The sequence below is a fragment of the Notolabrus celidotus genome, unplaced genomic scaffold (genome assembly GCF_009762535.1).
Source record: "Notolabrus celidotus isolate fNotCel1 unplaced genomic scaffold, fNotCel1.pri scaffold_333_arrow_ctg1, whole genome shotgun sequence".
Taxonomy (NCBI): domain Eukaryota; kingdom Metazoa; phylum Chordata; class Actinopteri; order Labriformes; family Labridae; genus Notolabrus; species Notolabrus celidotus.
Window position 1 is genome coordinate 11,365 of NW_023260164.1, and position 14,722 is coordinate 26,086.

The 14,722-nt window shown below is 48.4% G+C and overlaps 1 protein-coding gene across 1 annotated transcript; it reads right to left on the minus strand.

The window, feature by feature from the left end:
* Window positions 1-7,553: 7,553 nt before the first annotated feature.
* LOC117809671 (protein phosphatase 1 regulatory subunit 29-like) lies at window positions 7,554-13,811 on the minus strand. The gene is made up of 2 exons (XM_034679123.1): window positions 13,467-13,811; window positions 7,554-10,106 (listed from the first exon to the last, which is right to left on the minus strand). Exons 1-2 carry the CDS (start codon window positions 13,809-13,811, stop codon window positions 7,554-7,556), a joined length of 2,898 nt encoding a protein of 965 aa, XP_034535014.1.
* Window positions 13,812-14,722: the final 911 nt, after the last annotated feature.

The window sequence follows — 14,722 nt, forward strand, 5'->3', positions numbered from 1 at the left end:
TGTTACTAACTCAGGTGCTCTGTCCACTGGAGCCAATCACAGCTCATCTGCTCCTCTCTCAGGTCAAAGTGAGTTTCTCTCAGACTGAAGCTGATCAGGTGTTTTTTCAGGGCCGTGATCGTCGAGTATTCATCCCTGACTGTTTCCAGAGTCAGAAGGATTTCAGACACAGCTGGTGTTGTTAGCGTCCTCTCAGGGATCTGTCCTTCATGACATGAATCCAGAGATGTCTCTGAGCAGAGTGTGTTAAAGGTGTTATATAAACTGATGAATAATAAAAGACCAGCAGTGATAGACTGATTTACAGCTGACTGGACATGAGGCCAATTCCATTAACTAGCAGGACAGAGGAGCAGCAGGCGGCGGCGGTGAGAGCAGAGGATGAGGAACGAGAATCAGTGATTGAGCGAGAGGCGAGCGGCCGAGGCGGAGGGCGGGCCGAGATGCTGCATTGATTTCCTAATGACGGCTAACCGATCGATCTGAATGGATTCAGACTAACGGATGATCCATCAGTGAACTCCCTCATCTCTGAACATGGAGACTCATCCTTCATGTCTGTAACTGAACGTACACCGCTGATCATAAAGGGATGGAGACAGCAGACGCCTCAGGAGCAGGAAGCTGTCCGTCCGTCCGTCTGACCGTCCGTCGGGGAGATGATGTTTGTAACAGAGAAGGAGAGAGAAGCTGAGAGATGTGAACACCCACCCCACGTCTCCCTCTCTGCCCGTGGCTAAAGAACAGCATGGAGTGCTGCCATGGCAACATCAACTCAAAGTCAGTATTTAAGAATGTCATAGAAAACGTCACAGAGTAAAAAACAGCTAAAACCTAAAAGTTCAAATCAAGGGAACCTGACGGTGTTTCAGCCCCTTTGTTTTCAGTAACGTCCACTCATTGTACACAACAATATATTATTGTCTCTCAAAAAATACAGGGATCATGCAAATATAACAACTGTTCTTTATGTAGTACACTATGTTAACTTCCTCTGCTCTTAAACCTTTAGAACATTTATCATCGCAAGTACTAAATCCCAACCCACCCCGCCAAAATAAAAGCCCCAAACTAAATAAACAGAGACAAACAGCCAACTGAAAGTAGAGAAACACACAAACATATCAAGATCAGGCTGAGTATAAAACATCCAGAGAAGCAAGTTCAGCTTTTTTTTATCTAGTGTACAAAATTCACAGATATTTCACAGATCCTTGAAGTCCTTCGTCCGTCTTTGGGAACAAAACCTCTCCGAGTTAATGCACGATGTGTCAGTGTGGACGGAGGTTTAAAGAGAGGCGTCAAGACAAACAGGGTCAAACCAGGAGGAGACCTCAGCCCGGCGTCCTGACCCGGTCTCTGATGCTCCTCTGCTCTTTGTTCAGATTAAAGAATCAAACGTGTGTTTGGAGAATGTTTCAGATTCTCTCTGCGTGGACGGTCAGATGATTTAGAAACCTAACGCTGATGTTTGAAGTCTGCAGGTTGAGATGAAAGATCTGAGTTGTGTGTAAATGTGTTCATTATAAACACACAGGTCTATTCATTGTGATATGGAGAGCTTGGCAGTTGGGGAGACAGCGTTGGCAGTGCTCAGCCGTCACAGCTGCCTCGTAAAGTCTGAGGAGTGACCAAGAAATCGTTCACGCCGTGACACATTTCATTTCTCTCTGATGACTTCCTCTTTCATTGAGAAGGTAAATACAATTAGAGAAGTCTGAAAACAGTGTGCACACCAGTCTTATCTCATCAGCTCCTCTGCAGCTCTCATAAGGACTCACTTTAGTTTCCCATTTATCAAATTTGGCACATTATTCACGCAGGCTAATCTCCCACACAGCAAGCTAATGGACTTAATAGACGATTAAACAAAAGGTCTAAAGACACTGGATGAATGAATTACAGCCCACTGTCAGTGCTCACACCTGCCTGTCACCTGTCTGAACAATTAGAAACCAGGCTGTCCTCTGTGAGGCTGCAAAGCAGCGGGCTGCAGAGAGCGGGTTGCAGAGCGGCGGGCTGCAGAGAACGGCCTGCAGAGCGGCGGGCTGCAGAGCAAGCTGCAGAGTGAGCTGCAGAGAGCAGGTTGCAGATTGGGCTGCAGAGCTGCAGAGCAGGTTGCAGAGCGGCAGAGCAGGTTGCAGAGCGGCGGGCTGCACAGAGCAGGTTGCAGATCGGGCTGCAGAGCGGGCTGCTCTCAGTCGTGACTGAAGCTCAGTATGTTGTCAGATCTCTGCAGCGTGTTTCTGAATCACGCCTGGCTAGAGTTTCCTGTTGTCGAGTATCCTCGTCTTTCTACTCCAGATGTCCGACTGCATTCAGCCAAAGTCCCTGAAACCCTCACCAATTACCTGCATTCACCAAGAGACTCATTTCAGTTTAGCCAGGCTGTGACTCACTCTGACTCATTGTGTGTGTGTGTGCCTGTGTGTGTGAGTGTGTGTGTGTGCATGTGTGTGTGTGTGTGTGTGTGTGTGTGTGTGTGTGTGTGTGTGCGGTCAGGAGGTGAAGGGAGTAGAAGGATCTTATAAAATCCCTCAGAGTGTCACATCATGAACTTTTCCCCTGATGAGTCAAACTGGTTTGTTGGACAGATGTCGGTCTCTCAGGCTGTGACTCATTCCTCTGAACGTCTCTAACCTCCCTGATGATCTAAATCATGTCTCAGCTGACTCCACCTGTCCTGTCCTCTCTGTGTGTCTCAGCTGACTCCACCTGTCCTGTCCTCTCTGTGTGTCTCAGCTGACTCCACCTGTCCTGTCCTCTCTGTGTGTCTCAGCTGACTCCACCTGTCCTGTCCTCTCTGTGTGTCTCAGCTGACTCCACCTGTCCTGTACTCTCTCTGTGTCTCAGCTGACTCCACCTGTCCTGTCCTCTCTGTGTGTCTCAGCTGACTCCACCTGTCCTGTACTCTCTCTGTGTCTCAGCTGACTCCACCTGTCCTGTACTCTCTCTGTGTCTCAGCTGACTCCACCTGTCCTGTACTCTCTCTGTGTCTCAGCTGACTCCACCTGTCCTGTCCTCTCTCTGTGTTTCAGCTGACTCCACCTGTCCTGTCCTCTCTGTGTGTCTCAGCTGACTCCACCTGTCCTGTCCTCTCTGTGTGTCTCAGCTGACTCCACCTGTCCTGTCCTCTCTCTGTGTCTCAGCTGACTCCACCTGTCCTGTCTTCTCTCTGTCTCTCAGCTGACTCCACCTGTCCTGTCCTGTCCTCTCTGTGTCTCAGCTGACTCCACCTGTCCTGTCCTCTCTCTGTGTCTCAGCTGACTCCACCTGTCCTGTCCTCTCTCTGTGACTTCTTAATCAGGATCCTGTCTCTGTTTGTGTTACAGAGTATTCAGAGGACGTCTGCAGGAATGTAAACACAGGAGATGTTACAGATTGTTTTTGTGCATGCACAGATTTTAAATCTTCATATTTTCCTCTTGATTGTCAGAGAGAGAGAGAGTGATGGAGTTAAAGATGAGTGGTGTTTGTTATTACTCCTGCATCCTCTCTTCACCGTCAGAGGGAGCGGTGATGATCGCTCATTAGAGTCTCTCTCTCTCTTCAGAGGAGGGTGCTTCAAGGACAGACTGGTGTTGTATAAAGAGCGCCGTGTCATGGGAGGGATGAAACCTTTTACCGTGGTCTTCACTAATGGAAGTATTTAACTCTGCTCGTAAATTAGGAGCTGATTAGACGTAAACCCACGTCCTATTTTGGGTTTCGATTCATTATTTATGAAACTAGAGTTTAATTGGGTCAGACTGTGAACACAAGAGAGCGGATTAAAAGGGACAAAGTTTAACGTCAGAGATGTGCCGGCGGTTCACAGAGATAGAAGGAAGTGACCCATCCAGCCTTCCTCTGAAGGATTAAACATTAATAGCACATTAGATGGCTTTCTCACGTTTGGCTATCCTGCGGCGCGGAGACAAACAACAAGGACAGAGCTTCTAAAAGGAGCATTGATCTCCCAGAGCCCCCTCCAGGGCTTCAACCAGGACGAGGGCCCGACCGGAGGAGACACATTTCACTTCATATAACAGGTGTGAAGACAAGCCGAGGTTTAGAGCCTGAATATTTAAAACAGGATCCACTTTAAAGTCAGACCCGCTCCAGACTGGCTCCAGACGGACCGGCTCACCTGATGTGGATTCTGTGTAAAGTCTATATTCCTGTTCTCATGGCTCTCCTGTGTTTACTCTGGCAGCAGGTGGTCTGTAATTACTCCTGATGACTCACACGGCGTCCCCTCCAAACACACGAGCTCTCACTCAGACCTGTTTGTAAATCAGCGTCCGGTCACTCCTGGATGATTTAGAAGAGGCTGTGTCGTCATTTAAATAAATCTGTTTTCATGTTTGAGCAGAAGAGCATTCAGAGAACACCGGTCCCCTCACAGAGTGTCATCAGAGAACACATCATCAAACATGTGGATTAAAACAGAGACTGTATGAAACCAAGGCATCCATGAAAACAGCAAGAATCAGGATTAACGTCACATGGAACACAAACAGATGGAATGAAGAGAAACCTGATTGTACTGAACATGTTTTATAACCTTCTATAAACTCCTCTTCCTGTTCCTTCATGGCAGTAAAGATCTGTGGAGTCAAACTCACTGAGTTCCCTCGTGTGGTCAGGAGTTCTCATGTCCTCGGATTCGCTCTGAGTCCGTCACAGGAACACGTGAGGTCTGAATCTTTGTTCTCCACATAAAGAGGAACCTCTCAAACCCCCAGAACATCACACTGAGGCTCTTTATCTGATCCTTTAAATGTAAACACTCACATCCTCTGACCCTGAGGCTCGTGACCTCTGACCCTGACCCTGTGCACTCATCCTCATGTTAGAGAGTGAAGAGGAGGAGATGAGACTTTATGAAAACAAAGAGAGAAGAAGAAACAAACAGCTCCTACAGAGATGACGTCCTGTCACTCCTTCACTCCTTCATCCTCCATCCTGTTTCCTCTGAGGAGTGAACGGCGTGCAGCTGAACGCTCAGAAGAAGAGCAGCAGGATGATGTGTGCTGTGCAGACCTCAGTTCTTACTGCTAAAAGGCATTTTCTCTCTTTTCTAATCAATAAAAAGAAACGCTCAGAGCTCCAATGCCAAACCCGTATCCTGTTAGACCTGCCAAACAGCATCACCTCCAGCAGAGGATCAAACCAGAGATCAAAACGCTGCAGGAATCAAACCCATCACTTTCACTCTGTGTCTCATGAATGAGTGAATGTGGAGAAGGACCTCTGATTCACATTTGAAGGGAGCGATGTCTCAGGTTGTGTGTCAGCGAAGCAGCACTTTGGGAATGAGAGACGCCAGCTGTCCGAGTGAAAGGCAGCGACATTATCAATTATAAAGATCTTATCAGATTATCTTCACAGAAAGGGCCAGATGGATGGAAACACTCAATATGTTTGGAGATTACATCACGACTGTGTGAGAGAGAGGCAAAGCTGCTGTTGAATATCTGAGCGTCACGGTCGTGTGATTAACGCCGGGGGAAAGTACAAAGAACATCGTTTATATTTGAACAATAACCATGCCGTTAAAAATCTAACATCGCTCAGACTCTGACGTCTGGGATCTGAAGTCAGCACGTACAATGTAATCTGACAAGGCATGCCAACACCCACTTACACTGACCACTATTCACCACACAGCAACACAAAACCATGAGGCGCAAAGTGCCAGTGAACACGCCCGTCACAAACTGTCACAGGATGTTATCGATGGACGAGGAGGACCCAGAGGACGGAGCGGACAGTGTCCCTCTGTGCCTCCTTCAGGTGTCAGAGGACGGATCAGGACGCTTTGGATCCTGGGACTTGGATGTAATCTACTTACATTCAAGTAGCTTCTGAAGGTATCCGTCCTCTCTCTTTAAAGGTGACATATCATGCAGAATGGACTTTTTAATGGTTCTCTCCCTGAAATCTGTGTCCCTGTCTACAAACCCCCTGAAAAGTCAAAGACTCCATTCTGCCCCTGTTCTGATTTCTCCACCTTTCTGTAAATGTGTGCTGAAACCAGCCGTTTCAGTTTTCAGTGTTTTTCATACGTCACAACGCCATCCGGTCTGTAACAGGAAGTCAGAGCTCGGAGCTTGTTCAGCCCATAGACTGTATAAAATACAACTCAACCCCTCCTCCGTTTTTCATTCCCTGCACACATGTGTGCTAACAAGGAGCTTAGGAGGGAGGCATGCTAGTTGTAGGCTGTCTTAATAAACACAAAGGTCGCTTTGACTCCCCACGTCTGCAGATTTGAAGATCTAGTGGATGATTTTTATTTGTCATGGAAAAGTGCTAGCGCTAGTTAGCATAGCCACATAGCTACATGTTGGTAGCTGTGTACCAAGACACACGTCGACATGCTGACAAATAAAACAACAAGAAACACTGAATCTGTGACCAATGGTTCAGAAAGGTCCTGCTGCAGGCGCCTCTCCGTCAGGATCAGATTCTGGATCAGATTCAGAGGGTTGAAGTAACGCGGGTCTGTGAGCAGCCGTGTATATTCAGCCAACATGTAAACATTACATCAACGTGCTGGACGGCCGATGCCACACCCACTTCCTGAGGGGGCGTGGTCAGAGGGAAAACAGCCTGTTCTGAGCAGGGCTGAAGAAGAGGGGTTTACAGGCAGACCAGAATCTGATTTCAAAGGGTTTTTTTGAGCATAAACTTTAAAGACATGTTTTGGGGACCTCCTTAGACCAATATATATGTTGATGAAAAAAGCGTGATATGTCACCTTTAACACCTCTTTCCAAACCTCTCCTGGTCATCTGACTGTTTGTTATATTTCTGTGGAGTACAGGCTGAGATGTTCCTAAGACGAGGAGCACAGATTGAGCTAAAAGTTTGGATCATTGCTTGGGCAGTTTTGGAAATCTTAGACTAACTTGTTGAAGGTGTGTCAGGAGGAACTGCTTTGGGCTAAGGTCTCACTTTAATCTCTCTGTCATCCTTCTGCTGCAGGATGAAGAGCTCACTGGACTCAACTTCACATCTGTCTATGTGACTGTTCCTTTAGAAAACACCTCTGCTGCATGAAGGATTCATGGGCAGAGACCAACACCATTCACTCCTGATCTTCCTTCAATGGAAGTCATAACATAACAAACCCAAATGCAAAATATTACAGCACCCAGTACAAAATAGAAACAACGTCTCGGATCACACAAGCTTTAAATGGAACCAAGATGAGCCTCCTGTGACCCCCCATAAATGAAAACATGGCACTGGTAAAGATGGTCCACATGATCTCTGAGTCAGAGAACGTTCCTGTGCTTCAAATCAAACCAACACACACTCCATGAACACTCTCCAGAGACGGTGCTACGATGAAGTGTAACATGAACACCATGATGACTCTCATGTATCCCAGGCTCAGTCTCACAGTCCTCGCTCGCAGCACAATGTTCTATACACCTAGCATGCCAAAATTAATCCAAAGGCAGAATGTAGTCCAACATGTAAGTCCTGGTTCTTCGTGGGCCGGCGGGCCGATCAGAAGGATCCAAACTCTTTCCCATCCCTGCTTGTCTTTAGTCTCTTAGTCACAGCTTCTGCTGTGCTGACACACCCTTCCAGTAATCCAGGATGTCATGCAGGTCCTCACCTTTAGCAAACTGCACCTTTTTCCTAAGGGCGTTCCCGGCCGTCACGTAACAGGACTCGTCCCGCTGGCCTTTCCGGTAGGGACGAAACCGCTCCCAGATCCTCAGAGTGCTCTCTGTGGAGTACTCTGGACTGGAGGAGTAACCGGAGTAACTGGAATGATGGCGAGCCGGCGAGAGCTGGGAGTAAGACGCTGCATCCCTGCGGGAGCGTGTGAGAGGCTTCAGGAAGGAAACCCTCTGAGCCGGGGAGCCCTGGTGGGAGCCTTCGTAGTAGAGAGCTGGGACAGAGTGGCGGTGCTCCGAGCAGTGGTAGTCCTGCTGCACGTCCAGCTGCTGCTGCTGCTGCTGCTGCTGCTGCTGCTGCTGCTGCTGCTGCTGCTGCTGCTGCTGCTGCTGCTGCTGCATCTGTTGTTGCTGATGGTAGTGATGAGACTTCTGGTTGTCCTGATGCTGGGCACCAACACCACCACTGTCGCAACCACCACCCCCTCCACCACAGCTCCCACTCCCAACTAAAGGCAGCCTCTCGAGGGGCTCCCCACAGCCCACGGGACTGGCACGGTCCGGGTACTGCTGCTGCTGCTGGTTACAGGCATCTGGGCTTCTTGGCTCAGGAACATCCAGACTGTAGACCCTCGCTCCTCCACGCTCCCTGTCCCTCCCCATGGAGCTACAGGACGAGGTGCTGCATTGTTTTTTGACTGCGTTCACGATCACCACGGCAGCGTCTGCACTCATCTGCCTCTGGATCGGACGGACGGCGGTGGCTGGTGGCGGGGGCCGGTACGGGGGAGTCACCACATAACCACCACCGGTGATCCCTGGGCGCTCAGACAGAGGGGTACTCAAGGCGGGGAGTGGAGGCGGAGGGGGGATTTTGTTGGGAGTAATGATCTGGCACGCGTCGGCCAACCCTTGGGACAGTGGGATCAGACCTCGAGTGAGGGAGGAGGTGCTAGTGGGGGGCGGGGAGGTGGGATTGCATGAGGCTGCTAGGTTATTAGAGACCCCTGAAGCAGCCACTGCTGCGTCTAGCTTCAGAGCATCGATGCAGTTGTTGATGATCTGGTTCACCTTGTCCACCTCCATGGCAATGGTGGAAATCTCTGAAGCAGAGCCGTGTCCGTCGTCATCTGAGTCATCCCCGAGGTCACTTCCCATATCGTCCCTCAGATCCACCCCCCTCATCCCCACATGCCCACCATCCACCATCCTCTCCATCCCGGCCCCTGCAGTCCTGATGTCCATGTAGTTCCCTTTAGTGGACATGGCCTCTGAGAAGGCAGTGGCCATCTTCTCCACCTGTGGGATGGTTGACAGTCTGGAGGAGCTGGTGTTTGCTGAGTGAAGCATCCCAGAGCTGGTGGACGTGGACATGGGGAGCTTCCCCCCATGGTGGTGCTGGTACTGGTGGTGTTCTCTGGACTGCTCCTGGAGCTTGTGGACTGCTGCTGGATCGTTCGCCACAGCTGCTGCCACCTCTGGTCCGTAACGCATCTCCAGGATGGTTTTCTTCACACAGATGGACTTCTTCTTCTCATCATGCATCCTTTTCTTCCTTAGGCAGTAGTAAACAAAGCCTAGAATAATGAGCATGCCGAACAAGCAGCCGACGATGGTCATGATGTAGTGCGTGGTCGTGGAAGGAGCGGGGAGTTTGTCGTCCTCGTTCTGAGCCCGAGTGGCGAACGTGAGGCAGGTGTGGTTGTAGCGTTGGGAGTTGCGGATGGAGGCGACACAGAAGGTGTAGTTGGTGTGAGCCTTGAGCTTGTTGAGCGTGATCATCTCCTTCTTGTTCTTCAGGTTCATGACGTCAGACACAAAGGTGTAGTTGTATTGTGTCAGGATGTACATCTTGCTGTAGGGCCGTGGAATCTGCACCAGGAGCGAGGCTGACGACAGAGACACGTGATGGAGCTTGATGCTCGGGGTGTAGCTGTGCTCGGTGGAGGAAGAGGAGGTGGTGGCCTGGTGGTACGGCCCCACACCTCCAAACATCTCGGGTCCGATCCCAGAGGGGCCGTCCAGATCGGGAGGGAGGGAAGTCATTCCTGGAATCATGACTCCGTCCCTGCAGTGGTGGAACAAAATGTTTTTGGCATTTCTCCCTGAGTGACCGCTCGCCGTGAGTAAGGGGTAGCCGAACATCTCCCGAGGAGTCTCGCACTGGAGGCGGTCGTAGGTGTGAGTCACGTTGTTGAAGGACTCCAGCCAGGCCAGGAAGCTGTAAAGGTCACAGCCGCAGTGGAAAGGATTGGCTGCCAGCTCGCACACCATCAGCCGGCTGAGGACCGTGAACGTGGACGGGTCGATGCGGGCCAGTTTGTTGGATGACAGGTCGATGCTGCTGAGGCTGGGGCACTCCCAGAATGTATTGCTGGCGATAACCTCGATGAGGTTGTGCTGGAGGAAGAGACACTGCATGCGTCCGAGTCCTCTCATCATGCCCTCGGTCAGGTTGGTCATCTTGTTGTAGCCCAGCTGGAGAACCTGAGGAGGACACAGACAGGGGGACACTTTTAGAGAGACATGATAAAGACATGATAAAACATCAGCTCAGAGAAGTGATGGAGGTTTCATCACACGTAGTTCATTCTAGAACAAATTAAAAGAAGGCAAGCAACACAAGTTCTAAACTTTGATCTGTTTGAATTTGTTTTTGTGCAGCTTTGCATCGCGGGCAGAAACAAGCAGTCCAGAATTTTAAAATATTAAGTGTCCCACATATTTTCAAACTAAACGTAACGTAAAAGCATCCTAGATCGGTCAAAATGACATACAAAGACCTGGATGTTGACCTTTGACCTCTTACATGGATAACTATAGCTCATGTAGCTCATCAGGTCACATTAGTTAGCTCTGGACAGGAAAGTTCTCCACGTCTGAGATCGTCAGAGTCTCAAACTCAGAAATGAAGTGATGAGGACGCCCTATGAAGGATGTCAAACTCTCCAAAGTCTACCTGCTCTCTGTGGAAAAGAGACGTCAGCTGCAAGACGAGTGTATTATGTTCATTTAATTTATTCTCAGTTCTTTTAGTTTTAAAATAATCTGGGGTTCAACTATCAATCTGCTTTGATCTGAATTAAATTGGATCAAACTGAATCAGATGATTTAATATTCTAATGAATCGTTCCTGAATCAGAGCAGATCAGCTCATCTTGGTAAGAGAGCTTCACTTCCCTAAGACACGCTGCCTGTGTTTCAGTGTCACAGTAAGAATGAAGCTGTCAGTCTGTGCACAGTAAAGAATGAAGCTGTCAGTCTGTGCACAGTAAGAATGAAGCTGTCAGTCTGTGCACAGTAAGAATGAAGCTGTCAGTCTGTGCACAGTAAAGAATGAAGCTTTCAGTCTGTGCACAGTAAAGAATGAAGCTGTCAGTCTGTGCACAGTAAAGAATGAAGCTGTCAGTCTGTGCACAGTAAGAATGAAGCTGTCAGTCTGTGTACAGTAAAGAATGAAGCTGTCAGTCTGTGCACAGTAAGAATGAAGCTGTCAGTCTGTGCACAGTAAGAATGAAGCTGTCAGTCTGTGTACAGTAAAGAATGAAGCTGTCAGTCTGTGCACAGTAAGAATGAAGCTGTCAGTCTGTGCACAGTAAGAATGAAGCTGTCAGTCTGTGCACAGTAAAGAATGAAGCTGTCAGTCTGTGCACAGTAAAGAATGAAGCTGTCAGTCTGTGTACAGTAAAGAATGAAGCTGTCAGTCTGTGCACAGTAAGAATGAAGCTGTCAGTCTGTGCACAGTAAAGAATGAAGCTGTCAGTCTGTGCACAGTAAAGAATGAAGCTGTCAGTCTGTGCACAGTAAGAATGAAGCTGTCAGTCTGTGCACAGTAAAGAATGAAGCTGTCAGTCTGTGTACAGTAAAGAATGAAGCTGTCAGTCTGTGTACAGTAAAGAATGAAGCTGTCAGTCTGTGCACAGTAAAGAATGAAGCTGTCAGTCTGTGCACAGTAAAGAATGAAGCTGTCAGTCTGTGCACAGTAAGAATGAAGCTGTCAGTCTGTGCACAGTAAAGAATGAAGCTGTCAGTCTGTGCACAGTAAAGAGTGAAGCTGTCAGTCTGTGCACAGTAAGAATGAAGCTGTCAGTCTGTGCACAGTAAAGAGTGAAGCTGTCAGTCTGTGCACAGTAAGAATGAAGCTGTCAGTCTGTGCACAGTAAGAATGAAGCTGTCAGTCTGTGTACAGTAAAGAATGAAGCTGTCAGTCTGTGCACAGTAAGAATGAAGCTGTCAGTCTGTGTACAGTAAAGAATGAAGCTGTCAGTCTGTGCACAGTAAAGAATGAAGCTGTCAGTCTGTGCACAGTAAGAATGAAGCTGTCAGTCTGTGTACAGTAAAGAATGAAGCTGTCAGTCTGTGCACAGTAAAGAATGAAGCTGTCAGTCTGTGCACAGTAAAGAATGAAGCTGTCAGTCTGTGCACAGTAAGAATGAAGCTGTCAGTCTGTGCACAGTAAAGAATGAAGCTGTCAGTCTGTGTACAGTAAAGAATGAAGCTGTCAGTCTGTGCACAGTAAAGAATGAAGCTGTCAGTCTGTGCACAGTAAAGAATGAAGCTGTCAGTCTGTGCACAGTAAGAATGAAGCTGTCAGTCTGTGCACAGTAAAGAATGAAGCTGTCAGTCTGTGCACAGTAAAGAATGAAGCTGTCAGTCTGTGCACAGTAAGAATGAAGCTGTCAGTCTGTGCACAGTAAAGAATGAAGCTGTCAGTCTGTGCACAGTAAAGAATGAAGCTGTCAGTCTGTGTACAGTAAAGAATGAAGCTTTCAGTCTGTGCACAGTAAAGAATGAAGCTGTCAGTCTGTGTACAGTAAAGAATGAAGCTGTCAGTCTGTGTACAGTAAAGAATGAAGCTTTCAGTCTGTGCACAGTAAAGAATGAAGCTGTCAGTCTGTGCACAGTAAAGAATGAAGCTGTCAGTCTGTGCACAGTAAGAATGAAGCTGTCAGTCTGTGTACAGTAAAGAATGAAGCTGTCAGTCTGTGCACAGTAAGAATGAAGCTGTCAGTCTGTGCACAGTAAAGAATGAAGCTGTCAGTCTGTGCACAGTAAAGAATGAAGCTGTCAGTCTGTGCACAGTAAGAATGAAGCTGTCAGTCTGTGCACAGTAAAGAATGAAGCTGTCAGTCTGTGTACAGTAAAGAATGAAGCTGTCAGTCTGTGCACAGTAAAGAATGAAGCTGTCAGTCTGTGCACAGTAAAGAATGAAGCTGTCAGTCTGTGCACAGTAAGAATGAAGCTGTCAGTCTGTGCACAGTAAAGAATGAAGCTGTCAGTCTGTGCACAGTAAAGAATGAAGCTGTCAGTCTGTGCACAGTAAGAATGAAGCTGTCAGTCTGTGCACAGTAAAGAATGAAGCTGTCAGTCTGTGTACAGTAAAGAATGAAGCTGTCAGTCTGTGCACAGTAAAGAATGAAGCTGTCAGTCTGTGCACAGTAAGAATGAAGCTGTCAGTCTGTGCACAGTAAAGAATGAAGCTGTCAGTCTGTGCACAGTAAAGAATGAAGCTGTCAGTCTGTGCACAGTAAAGAATGAAGCTGTCAGTCTGTGCACAGTAAAGAATGAAGCTGTCAGTCTGTGTACAGTAAAGAATGAAGCTGTCAGTCTGTGCACAGTAAAGAATGAAGCTGTCAGTCTGTGTACAGTAAAGAATGAAGCTGTCAGTCTGTGCACAGTAAAGAATGAAGCTGTCAGTCTGTGCACAGTAAAGAATGAAGCTGTCAGTCTGTGCACAGTAAGAATGAAGCTGTCAGTCTGTGTACAGTAAAGAATGAAGCTGTCAGTCTGTGCACAGTAAGAATGATCAGTAAGTCTCAAAGCTTCAGGGTCTGCTCCTCCGTCTACCTGAAGGTTTGCTTGTCCAGCGAAGGCCCCGTCCTCGATGTAGCTGATCTCGTTCTTGGTGAGGTTCAGGTCGGTCAGGTTGGTGAAGCGGTACATGGAGCTGAAGAGAACGGCCTTCAGCTTATTCTCATTCAACCTCAAGTCGTGGACCGTGTTGTTGATGTGCTGCGGGATGGTCTCGTACGGGGGCTGGTTCTGACTGCAGATAGCCAGCCACACGTAACCTTTGTCCCCTTCAATCAGCCAGCAGTCCCCGCTGACCGGGTCAGGGAAGAGGGAGAGGAAGAAGAGGGAGGGGAGGAGGAGGACAAAGAGAGCAGAAGAAGAAGAAGAAGCACCCTGCATGATGCTGGTTGGATTAATAAGAAGCTGTAGTTACTGAGGAGGCGGGCGGGAGGGTGGGACTGTGTTTACAGGAGAAAGGGGAGCAACACGAGTTGCTAGGGAGGATTTGCAAAGGGGATGAGGGTCTGGGTTTGGGTGCTGAAGAAGGGATGAAGGCTTCACAGCGCCAGTCACAGCTTTATGGTTATCATGGTGATCAGCAGGGGAGCCATGTCATCTCATATCTGATGGGATCTGAGTGCGAGGGGGCACAGCTGGTCTTCATAGTCTCTTCTTCAAATTCCGCTGCGACTGACCCAGATACACAGATCCTTGGAGTAACGGGGGATCTGTGGAGGAGAGGGAACAGAAGAGAGAGAGGACTGTGTGTTAGATATGAGCCGTGATATCACAGATGTGTCCTTGTGTGGTTTTAAATCATTGTAATGATGCACAGATATTTTATCCTGTGTTTTCTATGTTTCCCTCTCATCATACGTGCAGCCTGCATCCTGAGGTCATCAGGCTCCAGCTGAGACCTGCTGCATGTGCACCTGTCAGCCTCACACACCTCAGGCCTGCGAGAGGCCGAACATGAATCACACAGACTGGGACACGCAGCGTCTTCACACACATTCCTGGTGGTGTCCTAAGCTCTCCATCCTTCTACATGTCGTTTGAAAAGCAGTCAAGCGTTTACATAAGGAGAGGATTAGCTGCCGGTTGCGTCATGGCAACATTGTCTCATGCCAGCTCAGCAGAGGGGGAAACACACCAACAGTAACAGCCGTAACACTTCCATCAACACGTCTTCAGACAAGTCCTCATTTCAGAGCGTGTGTGTGTGTGTGTGTGTGTGTGTGTGTGTGTGTGTGTGTGTGTGTGTGTGTGTATGTGTGTGTGAAGTAATCGCTCATCCTGCAGCGCCCTCT